At 32.5% G+C, this 11,252-nt stretch overlaps 1 protein-coding gene across 1 annotated transcript in view; it reads right to left on the reverse strand.

Moving 5' to 3' along the window:
- The window catches only part of LOC117170544 (ER lumen protein-retaining receptor), a 29,100-nt gene extending 22,063 nt beyond the window's left edge, over nucleotides 1–7,037 (reverse strand). The window contains exons 1-2 of the mRNA XM_033357353.1: nucleotides 6,631–7,037; nucleotides 6,298–6,487 (exon numbers count right to left, since the gene is read on the reverse strand). Coding sequence (XP_033213244.1) covers nucleotides 6,298–6,487; nucleotides 6,631–6,721 — 281 coding nt within the window. The 5' untranslated portion in view covers nucleotides 6,722–7,037. The remainder of the gene's footprint in view (nucleotides 1–6,297; nucleotides 6,488–6,630) is intronic.
- Between the last annotated feature and the right edge of the window lie 4,215 nt (nucleotides 7,038–11,252).

Genomic DNA, 11,252 nt, shown 5'->3' on the forward strand with positions numbered 1-11,252 from the left:
ATGGGCACGTATAAAAAATACGTGTCGAATATTTTTTGATGTTCTATAACATATCACAATTTCAATAAAATCGGTGAGGTACACCTCGGGTACCTTCCTTGTAAGTTATGGCAGATATTAGTTTGTTTTGACCCTGAGTAGATAGCATTATGAAATTTTCCGTAGAATAGTTGAAAATGCATCAGTTCATTTGGTAGAAAATTCGCCTGTTGACAATTTAATACTCATCCGGTGGAAGTAATGCTCTTATATTTTCTTTTAATCAATTTCCCTTGTGTTTAATACACTAGTGTGGCCCTTTTTTTTTAAATCATTTTTTTTTCAACCCCTAGATCTGTTCAATTGCCCAAGAATCGACCATCATTTTTAATATTATAAAATTATTGTGTATGTCTATATGTGTATGTGTATACTAAATAACTTATGTTGTGTACTGTTTTGTTAAGTAATCGTTTTTCTGGTTTAAAAATTCAAGTACTTGGTTTTAAGTATAATATTCTTCTAGGCAGTTGGGTAAAAATCCGTATATTCTATTAAACTTTAAAAAGGCGAATTTTCTACCAAATAAAATGATGCATTTTCAACTATTCTACGGAGAATTCCATAATGCTATCTAGTCAGGGTCAAAACAAACACATATCTGCCATAACTTAGTCTAGTTTCAATATTTTAATTGCAAGTTACATATCGTTGGAATCGCAAAAAAACATAGATTCCGAATATAATGTTTCTAATTTACTGATTGCAAAACTATAACATTTTTATGTGTGGCATTTGATGCCTCATTAGGACAGAGCCCCCCACCCCCCGCTGGCAAAGCCCGGCACAGCAATCTCGTTTAGTCAGGGACGTGAGGAGAAGTCGAGTGGAGAGGGTAAGACGAGCAGGTATCCTGCGATGAAATGGATACTGCCCCTTTTAAGGGCAATTAAAATATTGAAACTAGACTCAAGTTATGGCAGATATTTGTTTGTTTTGACCCTGACTAGATAGCATTATGGGATTCTCCGTAGAATATTTGAAAATGCATCAGTTTATTTGGTAGAAAATTCGCCTGTTGACAATTTAATAGAATATATGGATTTTTACCCAACTGCCTAGAAGAATATTATACTTGAAACAAAGTACTTGAATTTTTAAACCAGAAATACGAATCCTTAACAAAACAGTACACAATATAAGTTATTTATTATACACATACACATATAGAAATACACAATAATTGTATAATATTAAAAATGATGGTCGACTCTTGGGAAATCGAACAGAACTAGGAGGTGAAAAAAAGGATTTTGAAAAATAAGAGCCACACTAGTGTATTAAATACAAGGGCAATTTATTAAAAGAAAATTAAACTTCACTTTCCAGGGAATATAATTAAAATGAATATACTTATTATAATAGATTATAATACGGAAAATATAAGAGCATTAGTTCCACCTGATGAGTAATTGCCTGAAGAATACCAGGGACTGCCAAGAAACTCTCTGGAGTATCCATTTTTAAAATATCTTCGTATATTACTCCACATGCACATATAATTGAAATGTCAGATCCATCAATTGCAAAAAACTTTAACCATATTCAATTTAATATTTAGACAGCTAATTTCTATCAATTGTGTCCAGTTTTCCTCAAATTTCTTCATAGTATATTTAATTATTCGTCTGATTGTCTAACACTTGTAAATTAATTAGTACATAATATTTAAATGAAATATAATTAGTTTCGATTTCTTAATAGCTTCAATAACACTGACAATAAAATATTATTAATTAGTCTCTTTATCTTAAAACCTGAATGCCTGAGGGAGTCGGCATCTTGGAACTAGAAGTATTGCCAGTTTCCATTCTGTGTTATTTAGAGAAACATTCTCCGAAGTCTTTTAATCAATCTAAGAGTTGAAGTTGGCTAAATGTTATATTTATTCATTTAAAGATAATCCTCTAATTATTATTACAATTTATTATATTGTATTTATCATAATAACTTTGTATAGTTGAAAAAAATCATTAAAATCAATGTCTAGTTAAATAATCAATTTTAAATTGTACTGGGAAATCAAACAATTAATGGATTTCACAACTTAATAGTCGAACTTAATAGTTGAAAATTGGAGAAGTATTTAGTATTACACTGACTCTAAAGCTGATGTGTCTTGATATTAAACTCCTTCAAATTTTCAACTTTTCTAGGCAAGTAATATATCATTGGAATCGGAAAAATTCTTAGATGCTGATAATGCTATTTTCAAATCGCTAGTTGAAAAATTAGAAGTTTTAAAATTTCCTTAATTTGACATGCCTGTGCACAAAAGACCCTTGCTGGAGTAAGCTCACTCACGCTAAGGTACATAAATGGACCGAAAAGTAGTAGAAAAAATTAAGTCGGATGGAGCCTGACCATACCTGAAAATTAAGCAAAAAGTTTGTCGACCAATGCGACTACTATCGGCGAGAAAATTCGAGTCCTATGGCTTTGACGTTTAATAAGTATATGAAGAAAAAATGGTAGGTTAAAGAAAGAGGTATCATTTTAAAGGTGCAAATGTTGTACGTTAATGAGCCGAAAAGTAATATTCCAAAAAATTATTTGTAGCTTACAGTTCTGAAAATCTGATGGAAAGTAAGGAAATTTGATAGCTTTTAAAAACAGTGAACTTTGAAGCATAGTTTTTTATTGCAAAAATAAAAGGAAAAATCTGAAAAAATTCATGGTGGTACATTAAACATTTCCGAACAGATTGCTGTCGAAAAATTTGCAAAATATAAATAATTGTTCGTTTTTTGTGAATAAATATGCAACCGCACTATCTTCAGTCCTAATCAAGATAATGAAGTGATTTAAATTGGAGGTAGTTAGTTGAAATATCTGTAATAATTTACAATTTGAAGGAAGTATGTGGTTCTTGTTGTCTTCGTGCAAGTTGCAATATTTGAAGTCAGTTTTTTTATATAGGAAAGCAAGTGCGAGAGCCCAGCGTGGTGCCGTTTTTTCAGGGGATCGTCCTCGGTTTTCCTCAGCCCGACCTACCCAACTTGTGCCTCCGAGCCTCACTCTGGCCTTCAAACCCTTTCCCTGTGTTGTGGAAAACCGAGGCCGATCCTCTGAAAAAACGGGGCACCACCCTGGGCTCTCGCACTTGCTTTCCTATATAAAAAACTGACTACAAATACCGCAATTTGTACGAAGACAACAAGAAGCACATACTTCCTTCAAATTATAAATTATTACAGATAGTTCAACTAACTACCTCCAATTTAAATCACTACATTAGCTTCATTAGAAGTGAAGATAATGCGGACGCATATTTATTCACAAAAAACGAACAATTATTTATATTTTACAAATTTTTCGACGGCAATCTGTTCAGAAATGTGTAATGTACCACCATGAATTTTTTCAGATTTTTCCTATTATTTTTTCTATAAAAAACTATGCTTCAAAGTTCACTGTTTTTAAAAGCTATCAAATTTCCTTACTTTTCATCAGATTTTCAGAACTGTAAGCTACAAATAATTTTTTGAAATATTACTTTTCGGCTCGAATTTTCTCGCCGATAGTAGGCTACCAAATAGATCAGTTGAAAGGGATTAAAAATCAAAATTTGTAAAATTTTTAAATTATCTACGAAGCAGATTAGAAATTCAAAATCTACGGATTTCGATTATTTCAGATACGTAACTTTTTCTTTTGGATGTTTACAATTGGAATGAATATAACGTATCTCGTAAATGTAATGAGATATGCCATAACAGACGACTTTCTTTTATTCAACTTCAAAGTAGTATATCCGTATATAAGTTATAAGTATGTATAATGAGAAAATTCATAAATTAAATAAGTCTTAATAATTTACAGCACAAACAGCAAGTTAAACGGCACTGACGCCCCAGTGTCGTTCACCAGTGCTTTTTCATCGGCAGGGGAAAAGTGACAACAAAAGAAAAAAATAGGCATATCTTGATTTTGCCCAGGCCATACGAATTTTCAGTCGCCCATGAATATTCAGTCTCGTTTATTGAATCACTCTAATATGCGTAGAATTTCCTTCATATTGAAACACTCGAGAAAATATCTATTCAATTACTGAGTTACTCATTATGTCGCGCATGCACTGCATAGTATCCTAGCAGCTCGGATAGCATCCATTGTATGCGCGATAATATGAAATCGGCAACGTTTCTCCCCACTTTTCTTACGAAATGTTTCGTTTTCCCTTTTTTGGAGAATAGTGTAAACTTTGCTATTTAACAGTTTGGAGAAAAGTCAGATATATTAAGAACGTGGACATGATTATTGCTAACTTCACATCATCTCATGTGTACTGCTGCGTACTCATACCCTAGCTAGAATAGAATGGAAAGAAGACTATTTTGGCATCTTTCTACTTGTCATCCAGTAGGTCAAGAGAGCCCGGTTGCACACACGCGATGATGTAAAGTTAGTAACAATCTTCCCTATTTTGATGACTGCATCTGACTTTCCTCCAACCTGTTGAATAGCGAACGCCATACTGTTCCACAAAAGAGGGGAAACTTCAGATGTAAGAAACGTAGGGACAAATGTTGCCATTTACATATTATCCCGTGTGCACTATTGGGCACTCCTGGCGTAGGTACATGAATTTATAATTTTTATCATATTTAAACATTTCTACTATTCATACTTTAAATTTTGGAAGTTTTGAATTGGAAATGTTAAATTTATCAAATATTCAGGATATAAGCATTACTTTACTTTCAAGTAGCGTAAATCTTCAATGATATTAAGGACGAACATTACGTATAATCAATCTCAAAATTCACCTATCTTTAAAATGATTTATAAAATCGAAAAAAATATATCTATTATTAATTTCTGCAAAACTTAAAACAGGCCTCAAAGAAAAAAATTATTCAGGTTAAAATAATTGTTTACAATTCTTGTTTAATCCTAATGTTCAAGGCCTCATCTTATTTTTGGAACGATTATCTACAATTGAAATTAGGTGGGCTATATTAAAAAAATTAATTTAGAATTTAACAAGGTATTATTGATATAAAGAATGATAGTTTAAATATTAATAAACACCACCCACATTGAATTGTAGATAATCCTTCAAAAACTAAAGTGAGGCCTTAATCACTAGGATTAAATAAGAATTGTAACTTTTTCCTTCAACGAAAGTAAAACTCTAAATAACTACTGTAAATAAACAATTTTAATCCTTTTTTTAAGCGCGCCTAGAGGCTTCCGCCAAGATTTGCTGAAATTAATAATATATTTATTTTTTTCGATTTTATAAATTACTTTGATTGGCGAATTTTTAGATGGATTGTACGTAGTGTATACCCTTAAAGTGGATAATATATTCTGTAAATTAAACAACATTTTCTGACTATTTGACAACGACTTATGCGAATTTCTATTTATTACCATAAAATATTGTTTCGTTACGTAATCTTCGTTTGACAGTGCATATATAGCAGATATAAAACGCTGGCATGAAAAACCGTCTTTATATTAGTTCACTTAAAAATCAGCTAACTTCACTTCATCAAATACTGGGAGGGAAACAATGTACCAAATGCATAGCACAAAACTTTATTTTTGTGCTATCTTCTTAATGAATAATAATTAATATCATTTTATTATGTCATTAAATAGTTCTGAACAAATAAAAACCATTTTTCAAAGACACTTATATAAGAAAAATTAGTTTTGTTTACGAAGGTATTAACAAAGTAGAGCAAAAATGGACCAAACTCCATTCATTTGGCCAATTATTTCCCCTGAGCAATCAACGAAGTGAAGTTAGCTGGTGATTGAAGTGAAAATACCTAATAGTTATAATATTTTCGAAATCAATTTATGAATCAAAGAACTGCGAACTTTAAATCCAACTTATAGTTGAACTTCAGCAAACATGCATATAAAGTATGCTAATACTGTTTTGTTAATGACAAGTACAATTTTTTAACATCCATATGTTCACTAAAAAAATTGTGTTTTTCGTACCAATTCGAGAAGAGAGTACGAGAAATAATTAATATAATCTGAATAACACAATCTTTGACCGAGCAAATTGAACAAGAATAAAGATTTGTTAATATTCGGTTTTAAATTAACCAAGATAACAGCTACATCATCCTTTTGTCATCAAATCTGTTGTGTTTTTGCAAAGTAGGAAAAATATATTGCTTAATTTTGATTATATGGAATATATCAGTTAAAAAATATTCTAAAAATGAAACTCGAATGCCAAGTTGACCTTATCTGCTAAAGCACAATTTAAGTACCATAAATATATTATACCTGAACGTGTCATGGTTGTGATCGTATGTTGCCTTAAATTTGGCATACATGAAAAAGATTGTGGCATAAGAAGCTGCAATAAATACGATCTTCATAAAAGTATTGTACGCTGAAATGTACGTGGTTACCAGATCTAAGTACCGCGTTGTGTATACAATTGCGAATAGGATTTGCGTCTTGCCGCTTATACCTGCAAATAACGAATATCTGTTAAAATAACTTTTGAATCAAAAGAGAATGAAACTTTCAAAGAAATATTGGAGTATTGGAGACTAACAAAAACCAAGCATTTAATTCTTTTGGACACAGCCGTTTATATAGTAAACCACCTACCGGCACAACTCCTCGTTTTCCATATCTTGATGAGAAGTATTATAATCGCTAGAAGATGCGACAAATCACCCAAGAGGCGGAATATATTCATATCTTCGAGTTACGGGAAATGCGAGAAAAATGCCCCGCGAACCCGACCGCACGACAAACAAATATGACGTGGCTCTCCGAGCAAAGCAAAAAAGACGGTGATTCGGTATCAACGAACACAGTCGAACACGATACACGACTACAAAAATCCTCCTATGACGTCGATGACGTTTATCTAACAAAGATGGCGGCGATTTTTCTTATTTCTTTTGTCATTTGTGTCTACAATTAGATAAAAGCCTGGAGAAAAATAGCTGAAATTTACTTAAAATAGGCTTCCAAGTACTATATAAAATTTTTGAATAATTGATTGAACACAGTGGCTATTATTCAGCTAATTAAAAAACGGGGCGGACAGGGATTGGTGATAAATTTGTCCAGAATCCACCCTTTTCCAGCTCCACCAATGTAATACCGCGACCATCAGAGATGGGTAAGTAAAATACCCTAGGTAATTGGCGTAGTTCATCAGGTCAATTACTAGGTACTTTACGTGCCTAGTTTCTTACACAATATAAATCACGTGTATATGAACTTTACGCTCCGCGGTTTCCGTTTTCCTCCACAAACATTAGCTCTAAAACTTGTTTCCATTTGCAAACATTCCTTGAAATTAATTTAAAAATCGTATAGGTACGTAAATGTATTATAATGAAGATGGTTTATCGGTGTATATTTGATTGTTAAATGTTTTTGTCTATTGTTCTACTGGATGTTAAGTGTTTTTGTCTACTGGTCAAAAATTAATATTTTTTTCATTTTCAAATTCAATATATAAATATGAAAAATCACAGCATTAGGTATTTTCACTTCAATCAACAGCTAATTTCACGTCGTAGATTGCTAAGGGGAAAACAAGGGACCGAATACTTGAGTTTCAATTCATTTTTGCCCTATTTTGCTAATATCTTCGTAAAAGCTAATTTTTTCTATATAAGTGTATTTGAAAAATAGTTTTTATTTTTTAATTACTATTCAATGAAATAATAATGATGATCATTAATTCCAAAGGTATTACAAAAAGAAAGTTTTGTTCCATTCATATGACACTAAAAATACTCTTACAAATGCCAGTACCAGCAATTCAAAAAAGTGGGGTTCAAAAGTGGGGCACAGGTGCGTCATCTTGACCTGCAGTTACGCGTTACTGCATATCCCCGACGACCATGGGTATGGAACTCATGTATTTTAGAGGGTTCTGTAAGTATTAGGCCAGCGCGCCCTCGTGGAGTCCCCAGAAACTAAAAGTAAAATGAACCTATCGATTCCTGCTATCGATTCCTGCTATAGGTAATTGACGTCGTTTTTTACAGTAAATTACTAAGTATTTTACATGCCTAGTTTCTTACACGATGTAAATTACGCGTATATGAGATTTTGCGTTCTGCGATTCCCTTTCCACTCCACAAATGCAACCTCTAAAACTTGTTAACCATTGCAAACATTCCTTGAATAAATAAAATAAATTAACAAATCAGATAGATACATAAGTGTACTATAATAAAGTTAGTTTATGAGTGTATATTTTCAAATAACTGTGTCCCAGAAGGCGCTTATAAGCAACATTCTTTAATATTATGTTGCAAAAATAAAAAATTGCTCTCCATTTGGATGGTTTTGATTATTTTTATTTACTTGGATACGTTTAAAATTATCTCACCCCATGGAATTTAAGGAAGCCCAAAGTGTTTTTGTGTTTGCTCTATTTCAGTTTATTTAACATTATTATTTTTAATTTAAATATTCGCATAAGAAAAAGAAATCCTACGAATGTCCGTACCAAAAATTCAAATAAGTGATGTTATGCACAGTTCTACAGGTCCGCCATCTTAGTACGTGATTTACTAGGTATTTTACCTGTTTTCTACGTAAAATACTTGGCTTAGGTATTTTACATAAAAAACCTCCAGTTACGCGTAACTACACATACCTGGCTAAGTTTTGTACAGGCGCAGTAAATTGTTTCTACTACCGCTCCTCTCGTGGAGTCCCCGGAAAGCTATCGACATATACAAGGAATATCCTATGCACGGGCCTGTGCTCCATCAAGCTCCACCCACCGAAAATTCTCTCGGCCAATCAGCTTTATCAAGAAAAACAAGAAAGAGACAGGCTTACCTCTAAAATATTTTCTCTCTGTCTCCAGCCCATTTCCGTGATCAGTGTACACCGCCGCGTCATCAGTCCATTCCTAAATATCTCTAATTTAACCCCACTTTATCTCCAAATATATAGCTTAGAGTGGAGACCCGGCCCCGTGCCAATCAAGGTGTATTTACACGCCTGTCGTATGCAAACGCAAAATGTATCTGCTTCTCATTCTACCATGTGACGAAAACACGCAATTATCGCACTCTAAATTGTCTCTGACTTTCCGGTGGGTGGAAAATCTAGAATGAGATAAATGCATGGCATCGTCACATGGTAGAGTAAGAAGAAGATAAGTTTTCCGTCTGCGTAAGTCAGGCTTGTAAATAAATCATCAAAGCTAAAAGTGGGATAACTCTTGACCAGAGAAAATTATTTTGCAAGCGCGGCGCTGTTTATCTTTAGGCCCGACTTGCTATAAAATGCATGATGAAAATGAGAAAAGTGATATTTTTTTTTAAGTAAAGTTAAATAGTTTTAGCGTCTATTAAGGAAAAAACGACAAATAGTGTAAAGATTTGCAAATATATAAGCTTGAAGAAATTTAAAAGTGCGGGAAATTTAAAGAAATTATTTTTAAAAATAGGTATGAACGTAAATATTGTTAATTTTATTAATTTTGATATCAAATTTAAACGCTTTGGTTTGCTTTTTACTATAAAAGTACTTTATTACAGATTAATACGGAATTAATGACTTAGTTTCTTAACAAAACCCTCAAAAATTAATTTTATTTCTCTTTACTTCATTAACTTATCTGCAAACCTTACAGAATTTGGTAAAAATGCTCAATAATGTTTATAATAATAACACAATACATATTGCTATGAAAATTAAAAGTTAAACAACTTATTTTATCAATTTTTTTTTATTTCCCATCATTTTAAATTTCTTTAATCTTATTTATTTTCAAATTTGTACACTGTTTGGTTATTTTTTTCCTCATTCGATGCTGAAACTAGTTAAATTTATTGTTTCAGCAAACAATGACGAAAATCATAGTAGAACTATGGAAAAAAATCTCTTTTCTGATTTTCACGAAGCATTTGGTAACAAGTCGGCCCTAAAGGTAATCGGCGCCCCGATTTCGCCTGGTGACCACCTGTCAACTCTCATCCAACTTTTATCCTACAGGCAGTGATCTCAACCTTTGCAAGTGGTGCTACTGCGCTTGTCTGACGCATCGGTCCTCATTGGTCGCTGTTGGCGCGCGATTCTAATCGGGTATAATTAACAATTAGTAAGGAGGTACCATCCCTACTGCCGAGATCAGTCGACTACGCAGTTGTAATACATACACTCGTATGACTTATTCATTAGAAATCTGGCAACATTGTGATCATGTCGCCGGCTACATAAATCAACGGCTGACTGAGATCTACATTAATCGCGCCTCGCGATGTTGCCAGATTGCGATAGTCAGCGTTCAGAAGCGCAAGTTTCGTGATTAATTATTTTTTTCACGTATATGTAGGAACCAAATGGTTAATGTTATTTTTGCAACACAATTTTGAAATATTTGTTTTTCATTTTAAAAATTATCAATAATATCTTAATGGTGGTTACTTAGATATCACTCAGTAAATAGCTCGAAAACGACATCTCTCATAAGATACAATGTTAAATATGACGAAATTAAAAACCTTAATAACTTATTTATAAACTACCCCAGGCTTCTGAGATTTTAACTGAGTACATTTGGTGATCATAGTTAGATATTGTGAAAGTTTTGTTGGAATGGCAATGAAAATTCTTGTAGCGATGGTAACTCCTTAAATTACAATAGATAATTTTTATGAATTGCACATAAATTTCAGAAATAACTTAATTTGTGATTTAAGAAGAGAGAAAAATAATACAACAAAAACCAAGGTTAATAAAATATAAATTCAGCTTTTGAATTCAAAGAAAATATTATTATTTACAAAATATACACATTATTATTTTGTTTCAACCTTACATTATCAATTGGGTAATTTTTTATATTCATGTGTAATTTATAATAACTATCTACTGTCGCTGTGCCAGGCAAGCGCAGTAGCTCAATATACTGATCGCAGATCTGAAACCACTTCACTCCAATACTATGACAGGTCTATGTCCATGTGAAGAGAGTAGGAGACGAAACATATGACTGGAATACGCGCGTAACCGATTTCTCCTCTTCTGAATCTGAAATCTCGAAGGTGCACGATTGCCAGTCGGAAAACTTCGGCGGTTCTATTTATATCTCGATCCGCTTTGAAATAAAATCAAGAAATTGGGATTTTAATGTTACCGTGAATAACATTTTGTTGTATATTATATTGTATTCATTATATTGTAAACTTTATATTGTGTATATTATTTTACATAATGAAAATGAATTATATAATTAAGTATGT

This window comes from Belonocnema kinseyi, chromosome 4, assembly GCF_010883055.1.
Source record: "Belonocnema kinseyi isolate 2016_QV_RU_SX_M_011 chromosome 4, B_treatae_v1, whole genome shotgun sequence".
NCBI classification, from domain to species: Eukaryota; Metazoa; Arthropoda; class Insecta; order Hymenoptera; family Cynipidae; genus Belonocnema; species Belonocnema kinseyi.